Below are 22,409 nucleotides of genomic sequence, written 5' to 3'. Positions count from 1 at the left end.
AGGCAACTTTACCTGTGAATCTAAAATCCCTTTGCCTTCTTCCACTGTGTCCTAGAGAAAGGATGGTCCAGTGGGTAGGGTGCTAGCCTATGATTCAGAGACCTGGATTCAGTGCCTGATTCTGCCAAAGACTTCGTGTGATTGTGGGCAAATTTCTTAGGCTTTGTCTACACCAGAAAGGGTTTGTGGGTATAGCTTTGCTAATAAATGCTCCTAGTGGAGATACAACTTATACTGCCAAAAGAGTTCTCTTGCTGGTATAGCTTGAAACAGCTTCCCGAATGAAATAAGCTCTACAGCAAAATGACTCTTTTGGCAGTATAGTTGCATCTACACTAGGGCTTTTGCAGGCGTAGAGATGCTGGTTAGGTGCACTGTTATTGTTTCTACCCTTCCCCTCTTCTCTGCCAGTTGACATAACTATATGCCAGCAAAATTTTTCATTGTAGACTAGGCCTTAGTCTTCCGATCTGTAAAATAGGGAATTGCTATTATCTCCATCTTACAGGGTTGATATGAGGATAAGTATTTATTAAAGATAATGAGATGCTCAGATGGTGTCATAATGGAGTAGCCATATAAATACCTAAGATATTGGCAATACGGAGGAGTTACACCTTTTTCCTGAGAAGTGGAGCTTGTAGTTGTACAATGGAGGTATGGTCTCCAAGGGACATGCTGGCCGCCCTTCACGCAGCTCGCATTGGCTTGGAGCAGCGAACCACGGCCAGTGGGAGCTGCGATCGGCCGAACCTGCGGACGTAGCAGGTAAACAAAGCAGTCCGGCCCACCAGGGGCTTTCCCTGAACAAGCAGTGGACTGGCTTGGAGAACCACTGCCATAGGAGGTAATCCATACTCTCTGTACCAAACTTTAGCTGGTCTGCAAGTGGCTGTGGATGAGGTTTGCAGAGGAGTGTTACATATGTCTAGGAGGCATAAAAGGGAGCTGCCGGGGACAGGAACCTATTAAAGAGAAGGGGATGTATAGAGGCGACAGGGAGAGGGAATTCATGTTGAACTCTCAGTACTTGAAAGTATTAAATTGTAGCATGGATAAGACTTTCCCATCCAAATTGTAATTCCTCCTCTTCCGAACGCATGCACTAAATGTACAAAGTTCTGCAGCAGGGAAGCCCTGCTGTGCAATGCTTATGCTTGCTTGAGTAACCTTCATAACTTCTGTCAGAGCCGGACTGAATGTCTGTTGGAAGTCAAAGGGAATTTATTTTACAGATGAGCTTCCTGAGTGTCCCTGGATATTGTGTCGTTCAGATGGTAAAATATGAACTGAGGTTGATGGGGGATTGGGGCTGGGGGCGGGGGGGGAATACAAATGTTGCCTTACCTGGTGATTTCCTTAACTCTTAAAGATTGCATTGACAGGAAATGCACTTTTACAGCATTAACAGAGTTTGTGTGAATCATAGTTGATGGTAGTCACATTTGAGAACTAGGAGCATTTGGGTAATGTAGACCTGTGGCTGGTGGTTTTACAGTCTTATGTTGTTCCCATAATAGAATATTAAATTATATTTTGACTCTACAAAAAGCCCTCTTACAATGTGCATCTCAAGAAATATCTGATAGAAATACAGTAATGTTGCTGATCACCTCCCCTACATATTGAAGGCTTGAGCCTAAACTGTTGGTGTTGCTGGCTGGTGACAACTAAAAGACATGATTGTCATAAACGGGTTGATATTTTGACAATAACTCTGATCTCTGAAAAGTAACCAGTTAAAAGTGTCAGTGTCTGCCAGGTTTCTTCACCTTAAAGACTACATTTAAAGTATTTCAATGACCGCCTCTTGCATTTCTCTGAAACCTTCACTTTTATTATTACTCACTCATCTAAAACAGCTGGAGTGTACATGTGAACTTCCTGTGCCACATTTCCAGCCAGCAAGAAAGCCAAGCTCACATCGGTTTCCAATAAACTGAAGTTCATTTATAATTAATCTGGACATGTCACTTATTTGGCATCTCTATTCCTAGTGATTATTGAACACATTACAAGTCTATCATATATCATCAGCTTGCACTGTACAGTACAAAAATAGGGGAAGGGTGTGACGTTGCACTCTATATGATTTTATAAAAAATATGCTAATGAGTGTGAATATAGTGTAACTGGAATATGCTTCATGCAAAAGGTCTCTTGTAAGGTATCATTACAAAGCTTATAATCTACTGAGTGTGGTCATCCTATTTGTATAAATGTATCACTCTTGTATCTGAAACTAGAAATATGAAATATAACTCTGAGGTCCTATTGTAGTTATGCAAAGTGTGGGCCATTAATGGTGGTTTGGAATCTTAATGGCTCCCATTAACCAGGACAATTACCTGTAGATGGCTCCGTTTTACTTGTAAGTCTTCCTGTGTACCTGTGGGCTGGGTAATGAAGTCTTACAGTGACATGTGATCATGTCACCTGAACTGGAATCCATCTTTAACCTGGTGCTGTTCCATTGAGAAGGCGGGGTGGGAACCCAGAGGGATAAAGGTTCCCGCCTTATGCAAAAGATATATATATATATAATAAGTGGGTGGAACAGAACAAAGGGGGCAGCCATCATGAGAAATCTCTTAGCTACCACCTGAGCTGGAACAAGGGGCTGTACCAGGGGAAAGGATTGTGCCCAGACTAGGAAGGTGCCCAGTCTGTGAAAGAAACTTATTGAAACACCTCTGAGGGTGAGATTTTATCTGTATTCAGTTTTATTACTATACTAGACTTAGACTTGCGTGTTTTATTTTATTTTGCTTGGTAAGTCACTCTGTTCTGTCTGTTACTTCCTGGAACCACTTAAATCCTACTTTCCGTATTTAATAAAATCACTTGTTTTACTTATTAATTAACCCAGAGTATGTATTAATACCTGGGGGGGCAAACAGCTGTGCATATCTCTCTATCAGTGTTACAGAGGGCGGACAATTTATGTTTACCCTGTGTAAGCTTTATACAGGGTAAAACGGATTTATTTGGGGTTTGGACCCCATGGGAAGTTGGGCATCTGAGTGTTAAAGACAGGAACACTTCTTAAGTTGCTTTCAGTTAAGTCTTCAGCTTTGGGGCACATGGTTCAGACCCTGGATCTGTGTTGGAGCAGAATGGCGTGTCTGGCTCCACAAGACAGGGTGCTGGAGTCCCAAGCTGGCAGGGAAAGCAGGGGCAGTAGTAGTCTTGGCACATCAGTTGGCAGCCCCAAGGGGGTTTCTGTGATCCAACCCATCACAAAGGAATGGTCCCTGTCCCAAGGAATTTATTGTATAAGAAGTGTTTGAATACTGCTGTGCTGTGTGTTAACAGATTTTAGAAGGATTGCCTTAAGACACTTCACTTAGCTGAGAAACTGGTAACTAAAAGCACATTCAGTATAACTCAATTCCATGAAACAATTTCCTTCTGTTACTAAAAAAGTTTTGACAAATCTGATTATATTTAACCTTTTTTTATTGTGTGGGGTGGTTGTTTTTTGTGTGTTGTGTGTGTTTTTTGTTTTGTTTTTGTTTTGTTTTTTTAACTCTATGCATTTGACTTTGGTTTGATTTTATTATCCAAGTAATCAGCTTCACTTTGGTTGTAGTCAGTTTCACTTTTGGCCTATATGGTGGCCCAAGTTTGCTGTGTTTTGGGCTTCCAGTTGTGCAAGGAAATGTTAAAATGTTTTAACTGAAATTTTTCTCTATGTAATGACTCTTCTAATCTCCAATATAATTTGTTGTTCACATATAAAAATCACCAACTAAATTTATTTGAGCCTAACTTATTTGGCTGTTCCTTTAAAAAACAGTTTCTTATCCAAATCTTCAAACATGTGCTTTTTCATAAGCACTCCACATTCAAAGGGCATTGTCAAATGTTATTCTCCCTAAGTCTAATCACTGTTGTTTTAATACTGTTTTTAGAAGCTTGAAAATCAGCTAATATTTCCTTTCCAACTCTTGCCTTATCTGTCTAGCAAATATTTGAGTATATTTTATGGATGGCTTACTGCCTTTCAAAATGGTGACCAGGTAAATGGTGAAAAGTACAAAGAGCTGCAAATTAAAAAAAAAAAAAAAAAAAAAAAAGGATTTAAGCCCATATTGCTCTGTTGATTGCCACTATCAACCAGCTTGTGACAGATATTCACCACAGAAATACATTTTTTTTTTTAAACCCTTTACAAATCTTTAATTTAAGAGTAGGTTGAGAGAGCATGCTGATGCATCTGTATTAAAATCTTGATACTTAACACCCTGTCCTGTAGCCAGCCCAATTTATGGGAGGTTCTTTTAGTCCCTGCAGGTTGATGGTGTCTGTATATGCTGAAAGAATGTTTGTTTGTTTTTTGTTTCTTGTTTTCAAAAAGAAAGTATTTAATCTTTTAGACTTAACCTACTGTCTTTTCTGCTTTTCATAAATGATAACACCTGGACATTTGGTTATCTCTTGATGTGAAGAATTTTCTTGGTAACTATTAGCATATCCAAACCAATGGGGGTGGAAGGGTGGATCGGGGTGTGTGGTAAACCAATCTGCATCCCAACAAAGCCTGTGTGAATGTTGACAGTATTAAATACCTTACTTCTCTCTTCCATTGGCTTACATTTAGTTCAGTCTGTCACACAGGCTTCCTTTCCTTTTTTTGTAGGAGGGGATGACCGCCGGGTCCTGCTTTGGCATATGGAACAAGCCATCCACTCCAGAGTCAAACCAGTGCAGCTGAAAGGGGAGCATCATTCTAACATCTTCTGCCTAGCTTTCAACAGTGGTAACACAAAAGTGTTCTCTGGAGGTAAGGAAGGAAAAGAAACCTGATTTAAGGAGACTGGATTATAAACTCTTTAGAATAAAAACAATAAGCCAGGTCCTATCCCACACAAAGATTCATTGGCCTCCACAGAACTGCTCTAAATTGGCCCCCGAGGAGCCCCCTGAAATGGGGAAAATTTCTGGATGTTGCTGAGGTGGCATAGTCTGCTCTGTGCCATTGCTCCTGACCCTCCCCCAACCTGGCATAGGAAGCCTAGCACTCTGAGGCTTCTGGAAGATATCACTGGATCCAGATCAGCCTTTGGAGATAGGTGGCTAAAAGCCACCTTTGCCCTTCCTTGAGCTCTGGCTCAGCTAAGGAGCAGGCCATCCAACAGAATAGTCTGACAGTTCCACAAGTATGCATGGAATACAGAGCTTTGACTATAGGTTGCCAGTTCAAATTTAGAACAGGTTGGTAGTGATCAAATGCTGTTACCATCTGATGGCTGTTAAGTGGTCTCTGAAATGAGCTTGGGATCTCATTCCATCTTCCAGTGGGCAGATGTCTACATTGAAAAACCACCAGCACACTTGGCACTGATTGGCCCACTTGCTGATAGTCTTACTTCACTTTGGTAGTAAACTGGCTGTTAAAACTGAACAACTTTCATTCTTAAAATTCAGCATTGAGGTATTGGGACAGAAGCTGTGTGGCAGAAATATGTACTTGCTCTGGAGAAATATATAGAGGTCTGCAGTCTCTAAAATTTTTGGTCTGACACCTTTCATCAGTACTAGATTCTCTTCCCCCCCCCCCTTTTTTTTTTTTTAAAATATTGAAACTTTTTTCAGAGAAGGGGAGGGGAATAAACATGTTTTATTGAATGGATATTTGCATATGTATCAATCCATGCCGAGCATTCCTTCTACAGTCTAATGAGACCAGTGAAGAAGGGAAAGAAATGTGTATCCTTTATCTGCCCACCCTATGATGTAGTTAAGTTTGTTTCTTTTTTAGCACATTTTTGAAGCTCTTGATTTCCTCCTCCCACTGAGATTTTGTGAACTTTATAGTCAGCGCTGTAAACTAAGTCTCTTACCTTCTCTATTTTATTTCCCTTTATAAAAGGGGGCTAAATATACTTTATAAAGTGGTCTGACATCCTTGAAAGGTATGATAAAAGTGCAAGTGTAAAGGTTTTTCCCTGTGCAGTATAATATTGCAATTTGAAGTGAGTTGAAGTTCAACCACAGAAAATCAGATTATTTATTTTTGCAAATTGAAAAACTAAAATATGGAAACTTGATTAAGCTGAGTGGAACTGTTAGTTCATACTCACAATGAAAAAAGAGCTCCTTCTTATCATGAAAATGTTTGACAGTGTGTTTATGGATTGAGGCAGGTTGCCCAAAACAAGTATATATTTTTAACTTCTGTCCAAAAGATCTCAAAGCATTTTGTGTGTATGTATACAGGTAGAGTTTATTATATCAAGCTACTTCTAGAGCGGAGGGCAGCAGCTGGGTGGACAGTGCTCTGCACAACAAACTTTGGAAAGGAAACTTTGGCCAAAGACACCAGGCAAACCCTGCTCCTATGAAGAATGCTCTGGAGCCTTTAATGTCCAATGAACACAAAGAACATGAATGGTTTTAAAATACTCGTAGTAAACTGCATTGAACTCAACTTCATACTTTGGGTGGATGAAAAGCTGAACTGAACTTGTGGTTCCATGGAGTCCCACTAATACAAATCTGGGGCTTAGACTACCAAACCACCTTTTGTATATGCTTTATTCCATCCCCATAAGTATAATTGAAAAGAATAGTGGGCATTTTCTGGTCTTTCATTGTCCTAACCAGTATTCTCAAAAGGGGAGATTTTCTAAATGAAGTGGAAGAGTTTTACACACACACACACACACACACACACACACACGTTACCAAATTATTCTCCACAAATTGTATGCATTTTCTTTAAATATCACAGTAGAACCAAGTTATTGTGAACCCTACTTACACCCTACTGAATGGTGGTGACACTTTTTTAACAGCAAGCAACTAGTAGGGTGCCACGTGTAACCCAGTCAACTTGTGGTCCTGGCCACATCCCCATCTTTTCCTCCCACCATAGAGACAGAACCAGAGATAGCGGCAAGTCATGGCCACTTCGTATTCTCCCCTGCCCCCGCCCCTCCCCACACTTCTCTCTGCTTCCCCAGTCTGCTCCCACAGCTTATGGTGGGAGGGGAAAGCAGGTTCCTTAATAGGTAGGAGATTGAAGTCAGCATCATGTAATGGCTTCCTCCCCAGTTCATCTGAGTATATTGGGTGGCGTTCGAAGTCCTTGGAAAAACTAGGCCAGATTCTTCATTGGTGTAATTTCATATAAATCAATGTGGCTTTATTGGATCTAAACTAGGCACTTTGTGTAAATGGCTTGATTAAGGGACCATGGAAAAGAGCCACTACACAGTAATCTAAGGGCATGTCTACACGTACAATGCTGCATCACCTCTGCAAATGGCAGAAGCTGTGTCGGTAGGAGACGCTCTCCTGCCAACATAGCGCTGTGCACACAAACGCTTATGTTGGTGTAACTTATGATGCTCAGACGGGTGGTTTATTGGCACCCCCGAGCAACACAAATTATGCCGGCATAAGCTGAAGTGTAGACATAGCCTAATGCTGGCACAGTAATGGTTGCTCTGTGTCCTCATTTGCCAGGAGCCTTTAAAGAGAGTTTGTGGACATATGAAAACACTTCTTGCTTCCACTTAGCTACATGTAAACTTATTTCTCATGTTTAGTCCATGGAGCAAACAGATTTAAACGTGCAAGATAAACAAAAATTTGGAGTTCTCTTTACATTTAAAATGCATATCAATAAATGGATTCTTGTTCCTTCTGAACCCATGTTCATTCTCCTGAACATCACGTGAGCTTCACTGCTTGACAGCTGGCATCATATTTACGAGATGGATAGATGCACTTAGGCTAAGGATGAGGTCCTTTGGTTTTTATTTTTCCTTTCTTCATTCTACTGCAAATGAATGGTAACTGCATGCATAATGCTGTGTTGAATCTTTTGTAAACAGAAGATGCTAAACCTGTATTTGCTAGTGTTTAGTACAGAGAATGCAGGAGGGGGAACAACCTTCAATACTAGAGATTGGAGGTGCATGGAGGGACCAGGATATTTTTTATGGATGCAGTTCCTTTAGCCTGCATTCATGTGGACGGTTTGACTTGCATTTAAGGAACATGATCAAGGGAGGCTATCTGATTTTTAATATGAAAATAATTGTGGTCACAGTAGTGTGTGCACACCTGCGTAACAGTGATTGTAGCCCAATATGCTGTCACTGCAGCAGCACTGAGCACTGTTGTACTAACATGCGGAGTGCACTGGGCTCACAACTCAAATGCTAAAACTGTGATAGCATCTAGTTTGCCCTTCCTCTGCTGTAACTGTTTAAGCAGTTACATCTTTCCTTGTGAATTGCAGTGGGTGTAGGTGTCTCTGTACGAGACCTGAAACTTCTTGTCACCTTCTCCACCCATGCACACACTAAAATTTTGGCTGAGACTGGTCCGAGTATTATCAGCAACACTCCTTAATTAACTGAAGTGTCTGAGCAATGTGAGGCATGCCTAAGTCTTAAATAAGCCTTAAATAAGACTTATTTAAGTCTTCTGCAGCACTCTTCGCTCCTGTAAGGCCTTGGTGCTTTAGACGACAACCAGAAATTGACCCAGAGTTTCTGTGTAGATGAGCAGAGTGCTGACCATTGGGCAACCAGGCTGGTCATTGCTCCAGAATGCTTTCGTTTTCAAAATGGAAATTGCAAAAACTTTTATTTATTTATTTATTTTTTTAACTATAAAGTTTTAATGACCAGTACGTGATTTTAAGTGTTTATATTTCTCTTTATAGGCAATGATGAGCAAGTTATACTCCATGATGTTGAAAGGTAAATGCATAGTTTGTTTCCACTGCTGTTTCAGCTTCATAACCTTAGTCATTGGAGGCATCCAAACTGATGTTCTAGAAGAAAAGTAAAGACCATTTTAGCCCAAAATGTATGGTCTTAAAATCGGGTGACCTTTTGGTTTCATTTTGTTTGGGGGGCGGGATAGGTACTCTCATGAAGACAGTAGTATGTGCAAATGGGGAATTACGCAGTAGAAGGGCCACATTTTTAAAGGTATCAAGGCTGTGGTGGGATTTTCAAAAGCACCTACGCACCTAATTCCCACTGAAGTCCAGGGGAATTAAGTGCCTAAATACCTCTTAAAAATCTGGCTCCAAGGGCCCATTTCCCCAAAGCCTTGCAGTTTTGGTACAAAGTGAGTGTGAACTCCTACAGGTGTAAATAACTACACAAGGTGCAAGGCAGTGGTCATTCGGATTTGTAGGATTTTATACCCACTTGATACCAGAAGTAGAAGGCTGTGGGGAATTGTGCCCTAGAAGTCATAGTGAGATAACATGGGTAGAAAGGTTATCCAAAATATATTTAACATCATACTGTTACCCTGTCTAAATATCAGAGTTGAACAATCAGGATAGTGTATGTTTCTTCTGAGCTGGATTTGATTTCTGGGATACAACCTTTGTAGGGTAATGTTTTGGTCTGTACGTGTTGTTTAACTTCCACAAACTGTTAAGTAATGTAATGTGCACTGATGAAAAATGAATACGAAGTCAGAAAAGGCAGGAGCGGATGTAAGAATAGTGAGAAATATAAAACCTTAAATCTCTGCGTTGCCTGAGTCCTGGTTAGCATAATTTGGAAGGATCTCTGTTGCTAAGCTTGTTAAGAAGTCTTTTGGGGACTTTTATTCAGCATAATATATGTTTCACCTGAGTGTCTGACCTGACATTTGACTGAAGGGAAAATATAACATCTGTATGTCTTGCTCTTCACAGTTGTTCTTAGTAAGAACAAATCCTCTCCATTTTGCTTGTGTTCTCTGGCTTACACCTGGGAATGTAAAACAAAACAAAAACCTTATACAGTTTTGTTTTATATCCCTCCACATCCCTAGTTTTGACAAGCAGTTTTTGTCACTGGCATGTTTTACAGAAAATGATTGTTCACCATGTATCTTGCTTGAGTATTTTAAGTACAGTCCTTCCTTTGATTTTGTTTTGGCATGTGCTTTTGTTACATACTGGATTTTCAGATATATTATGTCCAATTGCAGCACAATTCTCCCATTCCTCTAATACTGCAATATTTCTTTGCACCATCTTCTGTGGGGAACCCAGTCAGTGTGATATTTTGAATTCTGATTTTTAATTTTCTAAAATTTCATTCTGTTTTAACATTTTATGTTTTAATGATGGCTCTATGTAAACTAGCTCCATCAAATTCTTTTTTTCATATGCTCAAGTGGGACTTCCTGCTACTGCTTTTCTGGCCTTTACATTATCAGAACTGCTTTCCAAGTTAGTCACCTCCGAGATAGTTACTCGATCTCTCTCCTAGATCAGCAGCTTTAGCATGGGCACTGCTAAAACTTGCATTAATTTCAGACAGGATTTTCTTGAATGCTTTCTGTACCCTGGAGTTTTTGCTAGTCATACTATGCATCTACGTTGTTCCCCCAAGAAATACAAATCCAGGAGCCTCACACTGGCTGTTCTAGCCTTTAAGTAGTCATGCTGGCCTGTCTTTTCTTGGCATTCTTCCTTTCTTGCTCCTTTTCAAAGTGACCTACAAAGATGGGAGGAGAGTGGAAACTGGGCTTGAACCCTTGTTTTGCTGCTGTATGTTGGATAAAGAGTACATGTGAGAGAAAGGGATTGGGGGTTTTGGGGGGTGGTCTTAGCTTGTTTTCCACATTAGAAATTCAGGTGTGGTCTATCCTGGAAGACACTGACTAGAGAACTAGTGAAATGACATCCGAAGAGGAAAGCTAAGTAGCTGAGACTTCTTAAAACTGTTGTTCTTTTAACAGTTAACTCCAATGATTGACAAACCTCTAGGTGAAAGAAAGCTTGTATTAAAGAATCAACTCTCCCCACCTCCTTGTCCCTTTTTAATTAAGAAATGAAAGCTAGCTATCTTTCGGGCCCCAGGAAGTCCCCTCTCAAACACAGGAAACCAGAGCTGACATTCATAATATTTCCAGGGTAAAAAAACAAGCAAGCAAACAGAAACTTTAACTAAAGCCAGAACCCTTTGAGACCACCTCTTTTACTCCCTAAAGAAATGCAAATAAAATAAAAAGCACAATTTCAGCAAGTTTACTTCTTTAAAACAGGTATGACCCCCAAAATTCCAAAAAGTATATTAACTCATATCAGACAAATGTATTTTCCCTTAATATTATTGTCAAAGTTGCTGGCTCCACCCTGGCATGAAGTTCTTGCAATTTTATAAGCTTCAGTGCTATTAGTAGCACAGAATGTGTTGGGCCAGACTCATTCCTGGTGTTAAATATATATCTGAATTTACCCTGTTACTTTAAAATATTACTTCTCATGTTCCCTTCCTTAAAAAGTCACAGCTGAGTAACTGTTTATTTTATATTAATTCTGTTTACAATTACTAGTATATTTAGTAGTCTTTTAAAGGTTACAAGTTGAAAAGAAAGAGGAACTGACTTAGCTCACTTATTGCAAAACTTATCTCATGCAACCGCACTTTGGAGGCTTTTTGTTATAGATGTCTAGTTAGCAAATATTGTTTTAATTCCATAACAAGAACTTCATATCTAGTCTGAGCAGTGTTGATCTGGTCATTCAGTACTGTCAGGTGACAAAACTATGGCTCTCAATTGCCTCCTGAAACAATGTACACCAAAAGGAGGGGAAATAATACATGTTTGTCTTGCAGCAGTGAGACCTTGGATGTGTTTGCACATGAAGATGCAGTGTATGGCCTTTCAGTGAGCCCAGTGAATGATAACGTCTTTGCCAGTTCATCCGACGATGGCCGGGTTCTCATTTGGGATATCCGAGAGTCTCCCCATGGAGGTGAGCGCTGTAGGCAGAAAAGAGTATTTAATGTAGAGAGAGCTCTTGAATGCAGACAAGCTGCCTTTTTTGGGGGTGAGGAAGGAGTATGGTGCATGATTCATGTGGGTGGTGATTTGCTATCTTGTACTAATGTTGGATTGTGGTAATAGCTAGGGTTGCCACCCGTTTGGTTTTCAGCTGGACAGTCCAGGTTTTAGCTTGTGTGTCTGTATGGGTGCTGTTTTTAAATCTGTGGAAAATGTTGCAATCCTAAGCAGAGAGAAGGGGCAGTGCAGCAGCTGCCTCAGGGGCCTGGCTGCTTGTGTGGCTTGCGGCAGTGCGTGGCCCTGTGCAGCCCACAGGTGCTGGGTAAGGCGACCTTAGCTGTGCTGGTGAAGACCCTGACTGCGACAGGGGCAGGGCCTTGGGGGAAGAGGTGGAGAAGGGCCAGGGTCTCAGGGTCTGGTTACCAGCCATTAGAAAGGTGGTAACCCTAGTAAGAGCACAGGATTGCCAGCCTACACGGCTTCAAATATCAGACTCCAAAGATCATATTTAGTTTTACTGCATTCAGGGAGACTGTCCCATCTCCTAACAGCTGGTGCATGTGAGCTCTCCTTTTTCTTCCCCCTCTCCGTTTGTCCCTTTTTGAAGATACATAGAAAAAGAAGTTTCTTCTAAAAATCAATTTGCTCTAGTCTGAAATTAAAATGCCGTAATCATATGGTTATTGTATGGTGTCATTGTAGAGCAGAGTTAAGGTTGTTTAGGTAACTAACTGTGCATTTCCATATTTTTTAAATTTCATCTTAAATCTGAATTTCCTGGGATTATAAAGATCATTTTGGAGATAATTACAATATCCTGTAGTATATCACTGTAAATGACTGGTACGTATTCTCCCTCTTAACTTCATTTTAAAATAGTTTCTGTCTGGAAATTTAATTCAGAACATTGTGCATGTCACTGCAGTAATTATTTCCTTTCTCTCTCCTCCTTGACTTTACATCAGTTTAGAGGGCAATAAGATGAATATAACATTTTATTTGACATAAAGCTGCTGTTTGGAACCACAGTAGTTTGGTTCCTCACTGAATTAGCTCATCTGCTAGGAGTCCTGACCCTGCCCACTAACGTGTCAGTGCTGCCCACTTCTGGGGTTAGTGCAGCTGTCTGTGACTAGCAGGGTTGCAGGCACTACCCCTCTGGCCTGCATTTTCAGGCCCTAGAATGAACTGAGTCCTTGAATTAGACATGAAAGCCCATTAGAAGTACTTATAATAAATCCAGTTTCTGTATGCAACGTGATCTAAAAATTTACCTTTGAGGTTACTGAATCATTAATTTGGCTCATGTAAAATTTTCTGCTTCTGTATTTACACTTTATTGTATGTGATGAGGACGAGAGTTTACTTTGTGTTCAGGTTCTTTCGTGATCTATGAAATTAATGTGACAGAAGGCAAAGACATTTATTAGTTGCCTAGAGAAATTTGTTCTTTTCTGCATATGGAAACTAAGTGCCTTAATGTAGTACTTTTTTTAACAGGGTTTCTTTCTTTCTTTCTTTCTTTTTTTTAAATTCTTCGCAAAACAATAAAAATAAACCATGCTCTAATTAAAATAAACCCACAACTTTTCTGAACCCCACTGTTTGTGTGTTACAACAAAAATTCTCAGGTAGCTATGATGTCCAGTGGTGGTACATTCTGTAGTACAGAAAGAGAACCTGGAACTGGCCAGCATCCTTCTTGGAAGCTTGTCTGTCTCTATTCAAACACAAATATAAAATAGTCTGTGACGTGTATGCTGAGTGCTCTATCTATACAGCTTGGTTCGTGGTGAAATCTAACATTTCGTTCCAGGCTTGGTTCAGTTTTCAAGCTGCTTTTGTATGTTGTCCAAGGGAGGGGAAAAAGTGAAGTTTGATTAAAATATTTCTACTGCATTTTGGGTTTTGCAAAACGAGGGTTGTCAAGCAATTAAAAAAATTAATCTCGATTGATCATGCTGTTAAATAGTAACAGAATATCATTTTTTGGATGTTTTCAATTACAACACGGAATACAAAATATACAGTGCTCACTTTATATTTTTATTACAAATATTTGCATTGTAAAAAACAAAAGAAATAGTATTTTTTTTCAATTCACCTAATAAAGTACTGTAGTATAGTCTCTTTCTTTATCATGAAAGTTGAACTTACAAATGTAGAATTATGTACAAAAAAATAACTGCATTCAAAAATAAAACAGTGCTTTAGAGCCTACAAGCCCACACTGTCCTACTTCAGCCAATCGCTCAGACAAACAAGTTTGGGTACAATTTGCAGGAGATAATGCTGCCTGCTTCTTGTTTACAAGGTCACCTGAAAGTGAGAACAGGTTCGTATGACACTGTTGAAGCCAGCATCGCAAGATATTTACGTGCCAGATGCTCTAAAGATTCACATATCCCTTCATGCTTCAACCACCATTCCAAAGGACATGCGTCCATGCTGAAAATGGGTTTGCTTGATAACTATCCAAAGAAAAGTGGACTGACACATGTTCATTTTCATCATTGAGTCAGATGCCACCAGCAGAAAGTAAATGAGGTTTTAGTTTTTTGTTTTTTTCCTTTCTTTTCCCTTTTTGGTGGTTTTGGGTTCTGTAGTTTCCACATTTAAGTGTTGCTCTTTTAAGACTTCTGAAAGCATGCTCCACACCTTGTCCCTCTCAGATTTTGGACAGCACTTCAGATTCTTAAACCCCGGGTTGAGTGCTGTAGCTGTTTTTAAAAATCTCACATTGCTACCTTCTTTGCGTTTTGTCAAATCTGCAGTAAAAGTTTTCTTTAAATGAACATGTGCTGGGTCATCATCCGAGACTGCTATAACACGAAATATATGGCAGAATGTGGGTAAAACGGAACAGGAGACATAGAATTCTCCCCTCAGTCACAAATTTAATTAGCGCATTATTTTTTTTTTAATGAGCATCATCAGCATGGAAGTATGTCCTCTGGAATGGTGGCCAAAGAATAAAGGGGCATACGAATGTTTAGCATATCTGGAACATAAATACAAAGGAAGCAGCCAATAATATCTTCCGTAAATGGAAACAAACTTGTTTGTCTCAGCGATTGGCTGAACAAGAAGTAGGACTGAGTGGACTTTGTGTTGTTTTTGAGTGCAGTTATGTAACAAAAAAAATCTACATTTGTAAGTTACACTTTCACAATAAAGAGATTGCACTACAGTATTTGTATGAGGTGAATTGAAAAATACTATCTTGTTTTTACAATGAAAATATTTGTAATAAAAAATAATATAAAGTGACCACTTTTCTACTTTGTATTGTGTTGTAATAGAAATCAATATATTTGAAAATGTAGAAAAACATCCAAAAATATTTAATAAATTTCAATTGGTATTGTATTATTTAACAATGTGATTAAAACTGCGATTAATATTTTTAATCACGATTAATTTTTTTAGTTAATCGCATGAGGTAACTGCGATTAATTGACAGCCCTATGCAAAACTTTTTTATTTTTTTTAAATCCTCAGTTTTTGACGTAAACTACTTGATAGTGTAAGTACACAATTTAGGTTTATTAAAATACACCATATTGAGTGAACACCTAACTAAACAGGTAGGTCTCTGAATAGGTTTTTTTTCTTAAACCAATCAAACAAAAAGCAACAACAAAACCCACCCTCCTTTAATGTCTCTTTCTGAGCAGTTAAATTGTAAAGCCTTGGGAAAACTACCTGTTGCTGACAATGGGTGTTAGCAACAGGTAGAGCTGAGCACAGTTTAACTGCAAGTGTGCAAAGGACGAAACTGTATTTAGCATCATATGGCTAATCTCAGATTTAACTAAGGCTTCTGAAATCATTTGTACTTGCAATTCCAGATTTGTCACTGCTTCAGCTGTACCTGTTACTGACATTCAGGGTATGTCTACGCTACGAAATTAGGTCGAATTTCTAGAAGTCGGTTTTGTAGAAAGCGGTTTTATACAGTCAGTTGTGTGTGTCCCCACACAAGTGCTCTAAGTGCATGTAGTCGGCGGAGTGTGTCCACAGTACCGAGGCAACCGTCGACTTCCGGAGCGTTGCACTGTGGGTGGCTATCCCACATTTCCCGCAGTCTCTGCCGCCCATTTGAATTCTTCATAGAAATCCCAGTGCCTGATGGGGCTAAACCATTGTCGCGGGTGGTTCTGGGTACATATCGTCAGGCCCCCGTTCCCTCCCTCTGTGAAAGCAAGGGCAGACAATCATTTTGCGCCTCTTCTCTTGAGTTACCTGTGCAGGCGCCATACCACGGCAAGCATGGAGCCCGCTCAGCTAACCATCACCGTATGTCTCCTGAGTGCTGGCAGATGTGGTACTGCATTGCTACACAGCAGCAGTTTATTGCCTTTTTGCAGCAGACAGTGCAGTATGACTGGTAGTCATCATCGACATAGTCCTGGGTGCTCTTTTAACCGGACGCCTGGGCAAACATGGGAGTGACTCAGCCAGGTCATTTCTCTTGTTTTGTCTCGTGGCGATTCAGTCCTACCGGCAGTGCACTGTCTTTTAACCTCCAGCCAGCAGATGATGATGGCTAGTAGTCATACTGCACCGTCTTCTGCCAAGCACCTAGGAGATGATGATGGCTAGTCGTCATACTGCACCGTCTTCTGCCAAGCACCCAGGAGATGATGATGGCTAGCAGTCGTACTGCACAGTCTGCTGCCAGCAAGACGTATAAAGATAGATGAAGTGGCTCAAAACAAGAAATAGACCAGATTTGTTTTGTATTCATTTTCTCCTCCCTCCCTCCTTCCTCTGTGAAATCAACGGCCTGCTAAACCCGGTTTTGAGTTCTATCCTTGAGGGGGCCATTCAGTTTCTCGCAAAGCCACCCCCTTTGTTGATTTTAATTCCCTGTAAGCCATGTCGTCAGTCGCCCCTCCCTCCCTCCGTCAGGGCAACGGCAGACAGTCGTTCCGTGCCTTTTTTCTGTGCAGACGCCATACCACAGCAACCATGGAGCCCGCTCAGATCACTTTGGCAATTAGGAGCACATTAAACATCACACGCATTATCCAGCAGTATATGCAGCACCAGAACCTGGCAAAGCGATAGCGGACAAGTAGGCGATGTCAGCGCGGTGACGTGAGTGATGAGGACATGGACACAGACTTCTCTCAAAGCATGGGCCCTGGCAATGTGGGCATCATGGTGCTAATGGGGCAGGTTCATGCAGTGGAATGCTGATTCTGGGCTCGGGGAAACAAGCACAGACTGGTGGGACCGCATAGTGTTGCAGGTCTGGGACGATTCCCAGTGCTTGCGAAACTTTCACATGCGTAAGGGCACTTTCAGGGAACTTTGTGACTTGCTTTCCCCTGCCCTGAGGTGCAAGAATACCAAGATGAGAGCAGCCCTCACAGTTGAGAAGCGGGTGGCAATAGCCCTGTGGAAGCTTGCAACGCCAGACAGCTACCGGTCAGTCGGGAAGCAATTTGGAGTGGGCAAATCTACTGTGGGGGCTGCTGTGATGCAAGTAGCCAACGCAATCAAAGATCTGCTGATATCAAGGGTAGTGACCCTGGGAAATGTGCAGGTCATAGTGGATGGCTTTGCTGCAATGGGATTCCCTAACCGTGGTGGGGCCATAGACGGAACCCATATCCCTATCTTGGCACCGGAGCACCAAGCCGGCGAGTACATAAACCGCAAGGGGTACTTTTCAATAGTGCTGCAAGCACTGGTGGATCACAAGGGACGTTTCACCAACATCAACGTGGGATGGCCGGGAAAGGTACATGACGCTCGCATCTTCAGGAACTCTGGTCTGTTTCAAAAGCTGCAAGAAGGGACTTTATTTCTAGACCAGAAAATAACCGTTGGGGACGCTGAAATGCCTATATGTATCCTTGGGGACCCAGCCTACCCCTTAATGCCATGGCTCATGAAGCCATACACAAGCAGCCTGGACAGTAGTCAGGAGCTGTTCAACTATAGGCTGAGCAAGTGCAGAATGGTGGTAGAATGTGCATTTGGAAGTTTAAAAGCGCGCTGGCGCAGTTTAGCGACTCGGTTAGACCTCAGCGAAACCAGTATTCCCACTGTTGTTATTGCTTGCTGTGCGCTCCACAATATCTGTGAGATTAAGGGGGAGACGTTTATGGCAGGGTGGGAGGTTGAGGCAAATCGCCTGGCTGCTGGTTTCGCACAGCCAGACACTAGGGCGGTTAGAAGAGCACAGGAGGGCACGGTGCGCACCAGAGAAGCTTTGAAAACCAGTTTCATGAGTGGCCAGGCTACGGTGTGAAAGTTCTGTTTTTCTCCTTGATGGAACACCCCCCACCCCCCGGTTCAGTCTGCTTTCCTGTAAGCTAAGCACCCTACCCTCCCCCCTTCGATCACTGCTTGCAGAGGCAATAAAGTTATTGTTGCTTCACATTCATGCATTCTTTATTTACTCATCACACAAATAGGGGGTAACTGCCAAGGTAGCCCAGGAGGGGTGGTGGAGGAGGGAAGCACTGGGTGGGGTGGTGGAGGAGGGAAGGACAAGGCCACACAGCACTTTAAAACTTATTGAATGCCAGCCTTCTGTTGCTTGGGCAATCTTCTGGGGTGGAGTGGCCAGGTGGCCGGAGGCCCCCGCACCGCATTCTGGGGCGTCTGGGTGAGGAGGCTATGGAACTTGGGGAGGAGGGTGGTTGGTTACACAGGGGCTGTAGCGGCGGTCTGTGCTCCTGCTCCCTTTCCTGCAGCTCAACCATATGCTGGAGCATATTGGTTTGATCCTCCAGCAGCCTCAGCATTGAATCCTGTCTCCTTTCATCATGCTGCCGCCACCTTTCAGCTTTAGCCCTCTCTTCAGCCCACCACCTCTCCTCCCGGTCTTATTATGCTTTCCTGCACTCTGACATTGTCTGCCTCCATGCATTCGTCTGTGCTATGTCAGTGTGGGAGGACAGCATGAGCTCGGAGAACATTTCATCACAAGTGCATTTTTTTCGCCTTCTAATCTTCACTAGCCTTTGGGAAGGAGAAGATCCTGTGATCATTGAAACGCATGCAGCTGGTGGAGAAAAAAAAAAGGCAATGGTATTTAAAAAGACACATTTTCTAGAACAGTGGCTACACTCTTTCACGGTAAACCTTGCTGTTAACATTACATACACAGCACATGTGCTTTCGTTCCAAGGTCGCATTTTGCCTCCCCCCACCACGTGGCTAGCCCCTCACGCCCCCCCTCCCCATGGCTAACAGTTGGGAACATTTCTGTTCAGCCACAGGCAAACAACCCAGCAGGAACGGGCACCTATGAATGTCCCTTTAAGAAAAGCACCCTGTTTCAACCAGGTGACTATGAATAATATCACTCTCCTGAGGATAACACAGAGAGATAAAGAAAGGATGTTGTTTGAATGCCAGCAAACATACACTGCAATGCTTTGTTCTACAGTGATTCCTGAGTACGTGCTACTGGCCTGGAGTAGTAAAGTGTCCTATCATGGTGGGTGGAATAAGGCTGCCCTCCCCAGAAACCTTTTGCAAAGGCTTTGGGAGTACATCCAGGAGAGCCACAAATGCCAGGGCAAATTAATCATTAAACATGCTTGCTTTTAAACCATGTATAGTATTTTAAAAGGTACACTCACCAGAGGTCCCTTCTCCACCTGGTGGGTTCGGGGGGGACTGCCTCCAGGTCCAGGGTGAGAAACAGTTCCTGGCTGTCGGGAAAACCGGTTTCTTCGCTTGCTTGCTGTGAGCTATCTACAGCTTCATCATCATCTTCCTCGTCCCCAAAACCTGCTTCTGTGTTGCCTCCATCTCCATTGAAGGAGTCAAACAACACGGCTGGGGTAGTGGTGGCTGAACCCCCTAAAATGGCATGCAGCTCATCATAGAAGCGGCATGTTTGGGGCTCTGACCCGGAGCGGCCATTTGCCTCTCTGGTTTTCTGGTAGGCTTGTCTCAGCTCCTTCAGTTTCATGCGGCGTTGCTTCGGGTCCCTGTTATGGCCTCTGTCCTTCATGCCCTGGGAGATTTTGACGAATGTTTTGGCATTTTGAAAACTGGAATGGAGTTCTGATAGCACAGATTCCTCTCCCAACACAGCGATCAGATCCCGTACCTCCCGTTCGGTCCACGCTGGAGCTCTTTTGCGATTCTGGGACTCCATCATGGTCACCTCTGCTGATGAGCTCTGGCCAGCGTGGCAAGCTGCAGGTGACCATGCAAACAGGAAATTGAAATTCAAAAGTTTGCGGGCCTTTTCCTGTCTACCTGGCCAGTGCATCTGAGTTGAGAGTGCTGTCCAGAGCGGTCACAATAGAGCACTCTGGGATAGCTCCCGGAGGCCAATACTGTCTAATTGCGTCCACAGTACCCCAAATTCGACCCGGCAAGGCCAATTTAAGCGCTAATCCACTTGTCAGAGGTGGACTAAGCAAATCGATTTTAAGAGCCCTTTAAGTCGGAAAAAAGGGCTTCATCGTGTGGACGGGTGCAGGTTTACATCGATTTAACGCTGCTAAATTCAACCTAAACTCCTAGTGTAAACCAGGGCTCATTTAAGAAATGGCCTTATAACCAACGAGGAGCAGGACTGCACTCAATATGTTTGAGATTGTTCTGGGGCAGCCTCTTAAGAGGTTGGTTGATAAGGATGGCTTTTTGTCCAAGGGTTATTGGGTTTCACTATAAAATCTGCATGTTTTCTAGTGATTAAATAGAAACAAACATGTATGGAGGCTCCTGTTGAGCATTTAAGTCCCAAGCCTTCAATCATTTTGCTACAAGACGTAGTGCTCATCACGATAAATAATTTCAATGACTTCAATGGGACTATTTGTGGTAGTGAGCACTATGCCTACTAGTAAATGTATGCAGGGTCAAAATCCTGGCAAACTCCTTTAAAATATCAAATCTCATATAGAAGCTGCTATTAAATGTTCTATTTTAACTAACAGTGATAAAGTGGAATTCAGTTCCCCCAAGCCCTCAGTCTCTTGCATAGCCTTTCCCTTTAAAAACTTGTTTTCTCAAGTTTTGGAAGGGATGGTATTGAACTTGTCTTGTCAGAAACAAACCTTTTTGTATTGGTATGTGTGAGAGCTGCAAGTGTGAAATAAAGCAATAACCAAATTAAATCCCTTATTCATTAAATTGACTAATTTTGGATGTGTAATCTGTTTTTAATTAAACAAGTTGTCAGACTTTTGTAAGTTAGGAGAAAAGTTACCTTTCGAAGTACAGTACTGTAGTGTGTCTTTAATGCAGGTGAAACTCCAGCGATTTAGTTACAGTAACTCGGCCAAGTGAATATTTACTAAATAAAAAAACCCTTCATTTGGCAATCTGTTACTGTTCCAGTATCTCCATTCACTGAATGGGGTCTGTTTCTCAATGAGGGCTGCCATTTTAATGTTACAGCACTTATGTCCCAGCAGGAACCCAATTTGATGATGTAAACTGAAAGGATCAGCTTTACCATTAGTCTGCTTTTGAAACTGCCTGTTGACTACAGCCAGCCTTAGTGCTTTTGGGTGGGCTTGCCAAACAAATGTTTGCCCCTCTTTTCTCTGTCAACATAATTCTGATCACACCACTACTCATAGGACAGTCTTGGGTACTCCAAATTTTAACACTAAAAATGGGAGGGAGAAATGCAGACCTGCTGCTCGTGTTGGGGCCCATGCCTAGCTGTCAGTGCATTTTAAGGGACAACTCTCTAGACCTCCGCTTTAGGAGCTGTTAGGCCTGCAGTCACTGGAGGGTTGTGTGTGCCTTCCAATAAATTTTAAGCACTTGTAATAGCTTTTCATAAACTTTAATCACCAGAACAGCACTATAAAATAGAAACATTTCTCTGTCTGTAAAATTGAGATCAGCTGGAGGCTGAGATTTGACCAAAGCTACAAAGGCAGTCTCTATTAAAACACTGGGTCCCTTTATCTATCCTGTGCTTGGTGAATTTTCCTTCTATTCGCCTTTTCCCCTTCATAGCTAGAGGTCACACTAGCTGTTCCATGGAGGTACTTGGCTCAGCTGCAGGCATTTGACATGTGCCATCAATGGCAGCCTTTGACTTAAAAGTATTTCCAAAAAGGAAGTCAATTTCACGAGCACCAAAAGCCAGTCCTGGGTAGCTATAGGGTAGACTGAATAATGGGATCATTTGGGAGGAAATCACAGGGATAAACTGATCACTAGGTTTGAGACGTTATGATGTCCAGGCGATCTCTCTAATCAATAGATCTTGAAACTTCTTTTTAAAAAGAAAAACCACACCCTCTCTCTCGAAAATTGCCCTGATATATTTATAGATCTCCAAAATGTTGGATGCTTGCAAATGTGGGTCAGTCAGTTTAAAACAACTTCCATTTCCAGTGATTTCTAATGGTAGAGTAGCTCCTCTTCAAACTGGATAGCAGATCCTCGTGTTTCTTTTAAATGCTTCACTGCTTAGAGGTCTCAAACTGGATAGGTGCCACATTTGTAGCAGGCACTATACGGACACTTAAGGAGAAGGTCCTTACTCTGTAGAGTTGAGTCAAAAAAAGTGGCAGAAAAGCATATAATATAGAAGTAGAAGAATGGAGATGATGGCTGGCACGTGCCTCGTTAGTTGCATGTCTTTCTCTTTAAAAAATTATGTATTTTTATTTGGTTTTATTTTATTGTTCTGTATATAA

General features: G+C 41.8%; 1 protein-coding gene across 1 annotated transcript in view; it reads left to right on the top strand.

Moving 5' to 3' along the window:
• The window catches only part of DCAF5 (DDB1 and CUL4 associated factor 5), a 102,935-nt gene that overhangs the window by 12,003 nt on the left and 68,523 nt on the right, over positions 1-22,409 (top strand). Inside the window, exons 2-4 of the mRNA XM_074955539.1 lie at positions 4,643-4,786; positions 8,684-8,720; positions 11,595-11,734. Of these exons, the coding sequence (XP_074811640.1) occupies positions 4,643-4,786; positions 8,684-8,720; positions 11,595-11,734 (321 nt within the window). The remainder of the gene's footprint in view (positions 1-4,642; positions 4,787-8,683; positions 8,721-11,594; positions 11,735-22,409) is intronic.

This window comes from Natator depressus, chromosome 6, assembly GCF_965152275.1.
Source record: "Natator depressus isolate rNatDep1 chromosome 6, rNatDep2.hap1, whole genome shotgun sequence".
Taxonomy (NCBI): Eukaryota; Metazoa; Chordata; order Testudines; family Cheloniidae; genus Natator; species Natator depressus.
Note: the sequence above shows the minus strand (reverse complement) of the source record. Positions and strands in the feature narration are given on the sequence as shown.